The 14,026-nt window shown below is 43.0% G+C and overlaps 1 protein-coding gene across 2 annotated transcripts in view; it reads right to left on the minus strand.

The window, feature by feature from the left end:
- Positions 1 to 14,026, minus strand: part of Clvs1 (clavesin 1) — a 121,861-nt gene that overhangs the window by 98,070 nt on the left and 9,765 nt on the right. For both annotated transcript variants that reach the window (XM_057790325.1, XM_057790326.1), the window contains exon 2: positions 9,675 to 10,299. In XM_057790325.1, the coding sequence (XP_057646308.1) occupies positions 9,675 to 10,129 (455 nt within the window). In that variant the 5' untranslated portion in view covers positions 10,130 to 10,299. The remainder of the gene's footprint in view (positions 1 to 9,674; positions 10,300 to 14,026) is intronic.

The following is a 14,026-nucleotide window of genomic DNA, read 5'->3' on the forward strand; positions in this document are numbered from 1 at the left end:
GGAATAGCGAGCAATGTAAGTATTCAAGTGATTGCCACACCTACTGGAAAATCTCCAAGAATGCAGAAGGCCGTGGTGGACAAGGCTCTTTCTGTGGGCTCTCTTTAAGTGACAGTCTTTTAGAGTGTCACCACGGGAATCAGCAAGCTGACTCAATGATAAAAACTTTTGCTGCCAAGCCTGATCCCCAAAACCCATATGGTGAAGGAGAGTATTGAGTCCTACAAGTTCTTTTCTGGTATACACACATGTGCGCACCACACACTCACACATGCACGCATGCATGCATGCATGCATACATACACGCACACCGTAGTATACACATTTATGCACACACAAACAAATAAATGTAAATAAAAAATTTAAAGTTAAAATAATAAGGTTCTTGAACTGGTAAGATTTTTCTCAGTTTAACACAAGTTAGGACTATCTGAGAAACTGAGAAAAATGCCCCCAATCCAATTGGTCTGTAGGCAAACCCGTGGAACATTTTCTTGATTAATGGTGCATGTGGGATTGCCCAGCTCATTGTGAGCAGTGTCATCCCTACACAGGTGATCCTGGGGTATATAATAAAGCAGGCTGAGCAAGTCATAGAGAGCAACCAGCAAGCAGTGGTTCTCCAGAGCTTCTCCTTCTGTTCCTTCTTCCAGGTTCTTGCCTGCTCCTCCTTTCATGAAGGACTATGACCAGGAAGTACAAGCCAAATCAACTCTCCCTTCCCCAAGTTGCTTTTGGTCTTGAAGTTTTATCACATCAATAGAAAGCAATTAAGACTGCCTTGAGAGTATTGTTCAGACTGCAGCACCCTTCCAAATGGAGGAACTGATGCCAAGCTCATCCCGGTTGCCTTAACCAGAACCTGCCTTGAAAGGGAATATATTATTTTTAAGGCCTTGAATTTTTTCCCACATTTGAGAGTGTTTTATATACAAGATGAGAATTTGGGAGGATCAGTGACAGGGAAAGGCACTCTGTCCACCAAACTTTGTACACTGAATCTTTACATGTCCTTAAGTTCAAATCCACTGGCCTTTGAAATAGTGATTGCCATATGATTCATAGAGCTTCCTGGGAAGTAGCCATTCGTTTAGGCAGACATACGTTCCTACCTTTGCTTTCTTCCGTGGTGAAAGTAAGGTAAAGAAACCCATTCCTCCCAGGTTGCTGTGGATCATGGTGTACATCACAGCAACACAAAATGAAACTAGCAGACTACAGGAGGATTTTCAACCCTGTGGACTTGAAGATTTCTATAGGATTAGAATAGAATATGACAAAGGATTTGCTTTGGGCACTACAAGATCTTCTATGTCCCTTGAGACCAAAAGTGACTGGCAATACTTCCTTAGGAATTACTGAATGCCTGAGGTAATTCCAAGATAGGCAGATAGGTTAGAGATGAGCCGTGTGGTGTGGTATTGTACCTAAAGAGTTGGGGATGAGATTCTTTTCCATGTTAGCACTCTGCAGCTGTGTGACCTCAGATATATGATCTAACCTCTTTGAGCTTTAACTCGTCATCTACTAAATGTGGTTTTGATTAGTGCCTACCTAAGAGCATTTCTTCTTAGCATATGAGAAGCTCTTGATAACCATGCAGTGTTCCTTAGCATGGTGTTTTGATCACACCCACTCTCCAGCTCATCTCCAAACTCCTGAGAGTTGGAAAGCTGATCACTGCCATAGGGATCCCAGTGGTGTTACTGTATAAAGAACAAGGAGCTAAACATTTTTGCTGGATCTCCCTTTGAATAGCCTTTGGGATTCGGAGAACAAGGTTCACCTGGCCTTAGTGAGATGCCTAGCAGCTTTCCTGGCCCCACCTCCTTTTTTCTTTATTCACAGGTATTCATCCTGGATAAGTAAGAATTTGGTCCCTTTTCCTGCCATGATTTTTTTGTAACTCAGGACAATCAAACCGAATGAGGCGCAGAGCCCGTGCCAGATGTAACAGGCTCTTGAATGTTCCTGCAAAGCTTCATTCAGCTAGCTTATTTATAGTTTTAAGAGGTACACCCAATGTATGGTCTCAGGGTTTCAATCAGAAGAAAGAACTTACTTAGAGCTCATCTCCTGTGGCCACTTCTGCCACCTTGCACCTGCTGAACTTGGCGCTTTTGCTACATCAGCTCTGGAGAGTCATCGCAGGTCAGCAATGACCAGTAAGGTTTGAGGGAGCTACTGTCTCTACAAAACCCATCAGATAAGTTACTGTAGAGTGCCAGGGGACAAGGAACAACTGAACACCTTTAAAGAAAACATACTGAGTTGGAAGGCAGCCATCTCTAAGCACAGAGAGATTCAAGTGGTTTTCTACAGTTCATGGAAATATGTTGTCTTTACCTTGAGACACCTGAAGGAAGGTCGTGCTCTTGTGATATTCATCTTCCTATCTTGCCATGCCTGGAGGGGATGGCTGGGGTACTGCTGGGAGATACAGTTCTGGGATGTGAACTAGGGTAGGAGCACTACATTGGGACCTTCAGGAAGCTCAGAAGGCCAGACGACTGCAGCTGTGCATGAAGAACACATTCTTAGTTATCACACTAGAGAATACCAAGTCTAAGGAGTGGGTAGATGCTCAGTCAGTAAAACGCATGCTACACAAGCCTAAGAACCTGAGTTCAGATACCTCAAATGCACATAAAAGCCAGGCATAGGAACACAAACTCATAATTCCAGCACTGGAGGGTAGGAGACAGGCAGATCCTTGGAGCTCATTGGAAAGTTAACTTAATTAAATGAGTAAGCTCCAGGCTGCATGAGAGACCCTGGAGAACGATCTAGGGAGACCCAGTACTGACCATACACACACACACACACAGAGAGAGAGAGAGAGAGAGAGAGAGAGAGAGAGAGAGAGAGAGAGAGAGAGAGAGAGAGAGAGAAAGAGAGAAAGAGAGAAAGAGAGAGAGAGAGTTAATATTACATATCCTTTCTATTTATTCAGATTGGACGAGTGTGCTGCTTCCTAAAATTTTCTTTCTTCTCTTTCTTTCTACTCACAATGGGAACTGAACAAGCTATTCACTCTTGTCATTCTGAGTCATCTCAAGTCCCTGTGCAGCATCCTATTCTGCACAGTTGTCCCTGACTGCACGCCATGGGGATGCTCTGAGAATGTCTTCCTTGTTCTCAATGAGTCATCTTGTATCCCTCACCTCACAGAGAGTTGAGGAGTGTGATGAAAACTTTGAGTGTGGATACCTGGGCTACTTTGTCACTTACAGAACAGCAGTGGTGCAGATTTTTGTTGTGAACAAGTTGAAACCCTAATTTTGGAAAGAAATGAAATTATGCATAGAACTTTCTAGGAGGATGCAATCTTCACTTTCAGCCTGGGGAAAACTCCCTTCTTTGATGGAATGCCTATGCATAAATCACAGAATGAGATTTTGTAAACTTTCAGAAATATGTGGCATTGGCATTCTGTATCTGTGGGTTCTGTATCTGCAGACCCAATTAACCAGAGATAGAAAATATTTGTGTGTAGGGGACTGTATTAGTATTAAACACATACTGACTTCTAGCCATTGTTCCCTAATGCAGCAAAAATAACTAATAGTCCATTACTGTGGAGATGACATAAAGGGTTTAGGAGGATGTGTGTGTAAGTTGTATGCAAACAGTATGCCATTTTATGAAAGGGACTTGAGCATCTCTGGATTTTAACATCCATGGGAAGTTCTAAAACTGGTCCCCAACAAGTACCAAGGGGTAATGATAATGAAAACACTTGGATTTGAAATGTCCCCTCAAAATTCATGCACTGAAAGTTTGGTTCATAATGCATCAGTGTTCAGATAGGAGGCTTCTGGGAAATGGATGAGGGGCCTTTGTAGATAGACTGATCCCCTTACAGACTCACACTTTGTAGGCTACTCAGTGTTGGCAACACCGAGAGGCAGGGCCTGGTTGCAGGAAGGAAGTCAGTGGGGTATGGCATTGAAGGGTATATTTTGTTCCCAACCCCTTCTTGTTCTTTCTGCTTCTCAGCTACCATGGAGTAAGCTGTTTTTGTCTTCGTGTCATCAGGCCATGTATTAGACTGAAACCTCAGAAGGTCTGAGCCCATGCAAACCTTTCTTCATGAATAGATCATCACCTCAGATGTCTTGTCCCAAGGAAGCCGACTCTGATCATGTGGATAACAAATATTTCTACAAAGTCTTTATCAAGCTCTCTTGATTGCTTTGAGAATACAGGGTTTCTTTTGCTTGTACAACGCCTGAGACAGGTGGTATTAAACATTTCAGTGCTCTGCACGATCCTGCACACTAACAACCATGCAACCCCACCATCTATCCACTGGGGCTTTTGAGATTCACTGTACTCAGATCTTGAATTTCCTGTTTTGTGCTTCATCACACACATACACACTCAACACACATGCATACTCTCTCTCTCACACACACACCTACATGCACACAAACACACACACACACACAGAGACTTACAGAAGCTCACGCAGTATTTTGAAACTTCTAACAATGCCAGGGCTGAACAATTTACTCCAGATGTCTTTGAAATTAACTTGGAATGGAAGCCGTGAGCCTCAGCTCTTCCATGGGTGATCAAGTTGCTCCCCAAAAAAGTCAGCACTGTCTCTTTCCAAACTACTTTCTTTACCATCAGTAAGTTAGTGATTCTCTGTCTCCCCATCAGCTCTTAGCAATAAGTGAAAAAATGTCTGTGGAAATGCTTGGGAAATATAAGGTACTTGCAGTTCTCTCTCTCTCTCTCTCTCTCTCTCTCTCTCTCTCTCTCTCTCTCTCTGTGTGTGTGTGTGTGTGTGTGTGTGTGTGTTATAGTATGGACCAGACCTGAAATAACAGGACCCAACTCAATGAAGGCTCTTTCCCCAAGACATCTGGTTTGCCAGCGCAGAGCCATGAAGACTCAAACCAAGAGAAAAATGTATTTGTCAGGCTTTTTGAAAAGTTGATATTATTAATTGAGCATTTTTCTCTTAAATGTGAGTTTCTAAAACAATCCATTGGAGTATTATTGATTTAAGTAAATTACTGAGGACTTTGGTACCTCTTTAAAGGTTTGCTCTACTTCCTCACCTGCCCCACCTCTAAGTCCTAAGCAATACCTGGGGCTTGCTAGTCCTCAGTCTAGGCCTTTGTCCCATGTAGCAGGGTAAAGTAGCCTGCTGGATGTTTGTCCTTCCTGTTATCTCCACATTTGGAGGAATTAATCAAGCTATTCACCAGCCTCTTTACTCTTAGTGAATTATCCCAATTTAACCATTCCTTCTAGCACCTCATCTACCATGAAGAAATCACGTTTTAAGCTAGTTTTCAACTTACTGGCTGATTTCTGAACCTTCAGCTGTGGGAGACAATAATACTAACACAGAAATGTTCCATACATCTCCCCATGTTCTTACTTGTAGCAGATCTTCTTATGTGAGATGCCCTTCTGTATGCTATGAATACGTTTTATTACCATTGATTAATAAAGAAGCCAATTTAGCTAATAGCCAGGCAGAATAGAGCCAGGTGGGAAATCTAAACAGAGAGAAGGCAGAGTCAGGGAGATACCAGCAGCCGCTAGAGAAGCAAGGTGTGAGGTAACAACCCACGAGCCTTGTAGTAAAATATAGACTAATTGAAATGGGTTAATTTAAGTTATAAGAGCTAGTTAATAATAAGCCCAAACTAATAGGTCAAATAGTTTGTAATTAATATTAAGGAACTGGTGGGTGGGAGAGAAACCTCAAGTTATAATCTTCTATTGTGTTTCTGCCATTCTAAAACTTGGGGCAGGAACAGCTTGTCTGCACACAGTGATGGATGCTGTTATAGTGTGCTATAGACTAACATGTGTCAACTGGAGTCCCTAATTGTCTTCTTATAACCTAAGTATGTTATCAAAAATAAGACGAGCCCTTTAAACTACTTCTCAGAGCCTTCCAGCCCAAACAGACTTTGGAGAAAATAATGAACATTACAGTCTGACATGGTTACAATTTTCACAGTTTTCCAAGTGGAAAAAGTTGATTATTTTATCAAAGGTTTCTGTGTTTAGAAAGTATCTTTTGATCTGGTATCCCAGGGATTTACTTGTGTGGGCTTACTTATTCTTACAACTACTTCCAGACATCAACCTGTCAAATGTGTGGTCACTGCCCCTGCTTTCCAAGGGAGAGACTGGGTGTTAGGATTTCAACTGCATGCTCCAGAGAGGGGAGGGTGACTGGTCAGGAGGTAACTCAGATCTAAGGTGGCCACCTGGCTTCAGGATTTGTCATTTAAATCTCTTCCGTGTCCTGGGCGCTCCCATGAGAAGCTTTGTCTTTGCAGCAGCCTAGGAAGCCTGATGTTTTTCCAAGTTTCCACTTGAGAAATGGAGACTCTAAAAAGTAAAATGATGGGACTCAAGTTTAACCATTGTTTTTGACTGAGTGAAACCCACGGATAAATACACATGTGCCCCTCTGATAGTCTTTTTCTTTGCAACACCAGGGTCCTGGCAGCAAAGGCTCAGGTCCAAGTGTCAGTTCAGGGGGAAAAAAAAGGAAGAAACAGGTTTTCTTTAGAGATCTTAAAGGGTCAAAGTGTGAATTCTTAACCAGTAGATCAAAGGAATCACTGAGTATGGGTGTCTCCTCGTGTCCCCACTGCCCTCCAAGTTGGTACACTAGAATAACACCTGCTGGCTCTAGAAGGCTGGCTGTATTTACACTGTGAATGAGTACATAGTATTTACATATTTACCTCATTCAGCCCAGCCTGGCAGCCTCGCAAAGCACAAGCCAGACTTTTGCTGTTGGAGCCTCTACCACTGGGCAAGATAAGCTTGAATTCTGCTAGCTCAGTTGCTGTCACGCCTTTGCTGTGACCTGTTCCCAGCCTGTCACTTTTATACATGTATCAGATCAAGATGGATGATATTTACATCATTTTAATAAATATTAATAATCACCTTAATCTCAGTAAACCTTTCACATGAGACCTTCAAGTCACTACCTGATCATCTGAGCCCCTAGAGAGAAGCAATCACTTTACAAAGCTGTGAGAATTTCTCTGGCCCTACTGGACCTCATCTGGGCAGGATCTGTGTGGCTAAGATCTGGGGAGAGCAAGCAGGTGCTTTAGACAGGTGGATGGCTGAAGAGAATGCATAAACCCACTCTGGTGTTAAAATATTCTCCTCCTGAATCCAGTTCTAATTTATTTGCCATCTGTCCGCCATTATTTTTAAAGTCATATTTTTAAAATATTAGTAATAATGCCCGAAGCCAGTGTCTATTAAATGCTTATTGTATGCCAAACAATGAACTCCAGTGTGACATTGCTCTGTCCCACTCCACATAAAGACATCATTCTTTCCATGCCTTCCAGGAGAGCAACCAGTCTCAGAGGGACTCCTTGTCTAAGGCCACATAACCACTAACTGACATGGTCACATCCACATTCAAACTGGTTTGTTTGCATCTAATTTAATGTCAAATAGACTCACTAGTATCATTCTGTGAACAGTAAAATGGTTTGCATGAAATTATATAGTTAGGAGAAAATTAGGGCATGGGACTATGATAAAGAGGAGAAGAGAGAGGTTGTTTTTTAAAAGTTGAGTGAATGGAGAGCCTATGAAGTGATTTTGAGAATCCCTTCTGGACCATCGGATGAGGCTGGATGGGCATCTCATTCATGAGGCATTAAAGCTAGAAGCTTATTTTACACAGGAGGAAAGCAAAAAACAGAGAAGGAAGTAGCTTGTTCAAGGTTATAATAACCATAAACATTTTCATTATTTCCTCGGAGATTTGTTACCTCTTATTTCTTCACAACATATTTGGGGATATATTCAGACCAAATCGTAAGCGAAATAAAGCATTTTACTGTGGTTCATTTCTCCCTGTGAACATCACTGCTCAGTGGTACTCAGCACAGAGTCTGTCCGAGAAGAAGGAACCCCAGAAAACCGACAATTAAGCACAACCATGTGAGCCTGATTATTCTCCAGAATCATCAAATCCTTCCAGTTTCCAAATCCCAAATGCGAATGTGCTATTCTTGGGAGTAGGGCTGTTCCCTTCGGTTTAGATGCTGTGTCTATGGCTCATGTGCCTCGGGAGGACTTATTCATTAGAGGGGCTAGCTGTGTATACACTGTACCATCTACGAACCATGAACTGCACATGTGTCTTCATTGATGAAGACCACATGCTGTCTCCATTGTCTTAAGTGCCTCAGAGTCACCCTCTACATGTTTGGTAATTGAATGATGCTGATGAATACATGTAAAAATCCAGCTGTTTTTATCATCAGCAGAGTAGCGTAAAGCAAGACTTGCCATTAACTGCAACATGAACTTGATAAAGACGATACCAATCCCACATCACTATTAGTGTTCCAGGCGCAGAACTTACTGAAGTCTAGGGTAATTGTGCTGAAACATGTGCGTGCTTTTGCAGAGTCAGGTGATCCTGCCTTGATTTGTCACCCAGGAAATAGTCAACGATTGGAACGACCTCCTGCAATACTGTTATTCTTAGAAGAAGCAGTGATATAAGGCAACAGAAAGATGGGCTAGAAAATCCTATAAATAGTATTGGAAAGGTTTTCAATACGTTTTTCAATTAAGCCTGTGCTTTCCCATGAAAACAAAATTTGCATCCATGGTGTTCTTGTGAAGGCTATACACACAGCTGACGCATTGGAGATCGGCTCCTCCTTCACTTTTTCCCTGTTTGACATTGACTGTTTATTGTGTTACTCAGCTAAGAGATAGACATGGGGAAGGTGCCATCACCCAGGTCTCATACACTCACAGTGACATTATTTAACTGGGCTGAGTCAACTGGCTCTCAAGTCACAGGACCAGGACTCAACTTCCCTTCTGGTTTCACTTGCTGTGTGACATTGAAGCCAGGTCCTTAACTTCTCAAGTTTGTGTGGCATAAAATGGGAAGTATGGTAAATGGCAATCACCTTCATCATGTCAAGGTCTTGGGTGGGTTAAACGAGATCATACAAGTACATAGTAGAAAATGTAGAAATCACCACAAAAGATTATCTACTGAACATCATACAAACTTAAACAACACCAATGGAGGCAGTGAAATGAAAATACTAGGAATGTTTTTTTTTTTTAAAGAAAAAATGGGTGTGGGTGGAATTTGGGCAGCAGATATTAGAACTAGATCCAAAGATAATTCCATATTTTGGTATGAAAGACTAGGGAGAGGAATGAGCATCCTTACAGAAGAGGATGGTATACCCATCCTCCAGCATGTAGAGCTGTGGCTCTAAAAAGGAAGTCCATTTGCAGAGACAATCTGGCATCCAGAAGAGGATATTAAAGTCACAAAGAGAATCCACAAAATTATTTTATGTGTGGAAACCAATCCAGTGAATCCATTTTTTTTGTGCTGTTGCTGTTGATACTAAAGGTGATGACACCGAAGAGAATTCGTGAACCTTCTAGAATATCAGCCAAACCAATAAAATAAATCCCATTTTGATGAACGGAACACTCCCTTCTAAAGCCCAGTACAACTCAGAGGCTATGATTCTCCCGTGAACCTGCCTTTGGATGGCATTACACCTGGGTCCTAAACCGTGGAATGAATCTTGACCTAAACCACACAACTCCAGCATGCAGTGAGGATGCAGCATGTCAAAACAAAGCCAAGTAAAAACACTATCTACATTTACCTACTCTGATCCCAATTGGCAGCGAACAGCAGGAGAATCTTCCTGCCATAGTGGTCACGGTTTTCCAGCACTCCGGGGAACCCATCAATCAATGCCCTCTTAATGCCAGGATCATCCGCCTTGAAGTTTTTGAACATGTCCAGGTTTAGCTGGCGGTACTGAAAGTACTGGGCCAGGAGTCTGAAGGCATCGGCTTGGTGAAACTTCCTGGCTCGGAGAAAACGCAGGATGAAGGCATCATCTGTACGTAAAAACCCAATGTCCGGCCTGGTGATGATCATGTCTCTGACTTGTTGAATGTCCTGATGCAAAACGTCTGGGTTCTCATTCAGTTCCAGGCGGGCTTTCTCTATCGTGTCTGGACTGAGCCCAGCCTGCAAGTGCGTCATCTTGGCCAAGTCTCCTTCCCAAGTGCTTAAGCTCTGAGGTTTGGGAAGAACAGAAACTGGTCCCATTCACGGGAAAGCGCGCTGATTCCGTGGCCCATTCAATGGTTCTCCTACAAGACTGCCCCCAAAACAGACAAGCAGAGAGCCTTCTTCCGGTCCTTGGGAAACAGCTGGACATTCAGACCCTATGTGGTGGTGGTCATCCAAACCAGAATGAAAACCGAGGTCATGGCTTACTGAAAAACAATGCACACAAGAGAAACAAGAGAGAGATGATGCAGAGAAATTAGGGGCAAATGAATGGGACCCTAGCTAGAAAACAGTACATATACAAATCATCAGTACTGATGAGTACATATCTTGTAACTAAACTGTGTATGATGCTTTAGTTGGGGCATCTGCCCTTATTAGCAACAGCATAAATATTTAATATACAAATATTTGAAATACATTCACAAAAATTTTAGTTACAGTGAGTGACCCCTTAAGATAATTCCCTTTGGTCAAAGTATCAATAGAGTATTATTTTATTAATGAAAGGTTTTGTTGTGGTGGTTGTTGCTAAAACACGCTTTGTGGGACTGTTCACAGGTCTAGATAGGACAGACATGGCTGCTGTACAATTGATTGCTTCCCATTCTCCTCATTTCTTAAACAGAAGTATCTCAGACAGAAATCTGCCTCTCACATCTTTTAAAAGTAGCCATTAACAACTTATACTAAGATAATACTAAAGGTCACTCTAACCTGACATCAAGGTACCTAATTAATGGTAAGAGTACTGTCGCAGTGGGGTGGGTTGTGGCAGACACACCCAGGGTTGGAAGGCTGACATTCTACCAGGGCATCCTGAGCAACGAGAAAGGTTTCCGGGCCCGTGTGGAATTTGTATTCTGACTTCTTCAACTCCTGCAAAGACACCACGGGCAGCCAATGCTCTCAATCTGCCCTCTACCTCATCTGTCTGGGCCCTGAAATCTGTCCATTTTCTGTAGCTTATCTACTGTGCCGAGATATTATCTCTTCATAGTATTATTGTCTTTTTTTTCTCCATATAAATGGCAAACAAATAAGGAAAGAAAATCAGCTATATTATTCACATCACCTTTTTGTTTTGTGTAGTAATGCTTAACCTCTGACAGGTGTCTGTCTGAGTAATCCTTCAAGTTCTCAAGACCAAAGGACAGGTATGTATGTGTGTGTTTGAAACCACGCTTTGTGTGGGACCTAGGAGGGCTGGCTCTACCCCTTGCCTGAGGGATATGGTCCCAGAGGGCTGAACTGACCAGCTCAGCTGCCATCCATACCCACATCTTAGCCTTGGGTTGACCCACCCTAACATCTATCACATCTAGGGCCTGCTGGAGCATAGGAAGGAATTGATTCTGAGGAATGGCAGCCACAGGATCCCATGACTTGGGGCAAGAGCAAGATATCCGAGAGGAGTTTCAGTGAGGGTCCAGCGATGAAGGGGGGCCAGAGGCCAGAGACTTTGAACCAGACCAATGATTCATTGCAATGAACGTTTGCAGGTGGGGCTGACTGGGCCAAAGGGTCCACTGTGTGCCACACCACAGCTCCCAGCGCCACTAGGATGAATGAAGAGGTGGTGGAGAGGTGGAAAAGAAGGAAGAGTGAAGTGTGTTGCTTGGTTTTTGTTTTGTTTTTTTATTAATTTTCGGGGTTCTTTTGATGGAGTCCTTTGAGGGGGAGGAGGCATGAGTGTGGGGGGGCTGTGAGGTGAGAGGGATTGGGTTGCATGATGTGAAATTCCAAAAGAATCAATAAAGAATTGTGCATATATATGTGTATGTGTGTGTGCACATTGTTTCCTATGTGAACAGTATTTATAGCAAGAAGCAAAATATTCACTTTCCGTCTGATCATTATTGATAATGCTTCATCACACAAGATCATTCAAAAGACAAAATGAGTGCCCTGCTTAGATATCTACATATATCTGCTTCATGGTGGGGGAGATGGGGAATACTTAAAGTAACTGATATTTGTTTTTAATGTAATAATATAAAAATACATGTTTAAATACATTTGCTCTGTAAAATAACATCTAGATCTATTATATGTGAATAAGAAACCTTTATTCACTAATCTTAAAGACCCACAAGTGTGAGTGGAAATAGTGCTCTGAGCTATCCTAGGATTGATGGAAACTTCAAGCTCTGGCTAGCTCAATATTTATCCATTGCTAAAATCCCTTCTCCCGTAGCCTCATCGCAAGCCTTCAGAGACCTGCCTCATTGTGTACTTCCTTCCTCTCTTTCAACCGCACACTCGCCACACCCTCAGACACACTGCTGGACATGCTCCTACCAGCCAGCCAAAGATGGAGGAATAATTGTTACTTGAACGTAGACACTAATGGCACTGTGCTGGCTGCTTTATGACTAATTGACACTAGCTCAAGTCATCTGGGAGGAGGGAACCTCCACTGAGAAATCCCTTCCATAGGATTGCGCTATAGGCAAGCCCATACAGAAATTTCTTAACAGGTAATTGATACAGCGGGACCTAGCCCATTGTGGGGGTGCCACTCCCATGCTGGTGGTCCTGGATTCTATAAGAAACCAGTTTGAGCAAACCATAAGGAGCACACCAGTAAGCAGCACCCTTCCATGGCCTCTGCATCAGCTTCTGCCTCCAAGTTCCTGCTTTCTTTGAGTTCCTGCCTTGGTTTCCCTCAGTGGACTGTGAGTCAGGATAAGTGAACTAAATAAACCCTTTCCTCCTCGATTTGCTTTTGGCCTTGGTGTCTCATCGTAGCAATAGTAACGCTAGCTAAGACAGACACTAATAATGATGAATAAACCCAAACTGGAAGAGTACCAAGCAGTCCAGATAGATACAGTACTGAATGGCATTCAGTGTTACTGCATCCAAAAGACAATTTTCAGTTTCCAGGTTGGGTGACATCTATCAGTATTTGGCACCGGCTGTTCCCTCCTTAGAGCATCTTCCCCTTCCTTCATTCCATTCTCTGTCCATATGCCCTGGTCATGCCCTGGTCTCCCCTCCCCCTCCCCCAGCTCTTTGCCCATCACTGCTCATTCCTCTCCCTCTGTGCCAGCCAATGCTAGAATTGTCAGGATCCTGCCCCATAATCTGTTCACCTGCATTCAAATAGCTTCAGTTCCTAGCGTTCCCTGGATCTCCAGGCTCCTCTCTCAGTTGACCATGAAGCATCTCTCCAGTCCCTAGTGTTCCCTGGATCTGCAGGCTCCTCTCTCAGTTGGCCACGGAGCGTCTCTCTGCAGATGCCCTACAGGTGCTACAAACACGTTATGTTCACAACTGAACTAACAGTTCTCCATCCTGCATTTGATCCTCCAGCTCCCTCTCTTAGTGAATGACATCATCTTCCAGGCAGATTCACATACTGGAAATCTGAGAATCAACTCTTAGTCCACCCTCTCCTTCACATCCCTAACACACTCTCTAAATAGCTCTCGAGCCTGCCCATCTTTCCAGCATCATGATTGCCGATCTAATTGAGACCATCACTACTCGTGTTTAGAATGGAAACAGGTTTTCTGCCACAGCCTCTCCTGCCAATCTATGAATTCTCTATATTCCCATTATTCTCGGTATTACAACGGAGATGCACTCCTCTCACGTGATGATCAACATTCATTTTTAGCTCCTAACTCCTCGTCATTCTTCAGAACTCATTCTGAAAGTCACTTTCCCCAGGAAGCCCTCCCCGGCCTCAGAAGTCAGAAATCAAGTGATCTACACACTTAACCATGCCGTGTTATATCAACAGCGTCCCTTCCCCCTTCTATTTAGAATCTCCTAAAAATGGAGGTGTCTGATGTTTATCTGTAAATCCTCAGTATGCGGCATAAAGAGGCTCAGCTCTGTAGGCAAAGAATTTCACTGTGACCACTGACATTTTCTCAATGCCTAGGACATGGCACACGACGCAGCAGATGCTACCAGTTACAC

The sequence above is a fragment of the Chionomys nivalis genome, chromosome 16 (genome assembly GCF_950005125.1).
Source record: "Chionomys nivalis chromosome 16, mChiNiv1.1, whole genome shotgun sequence".
Taxonomy (NCBI): Eukaryota; Metazoa; Chordata; class Mammalia; order Rodentia; family Cricetidae; genus Chionomys; species Chionomys nivalis.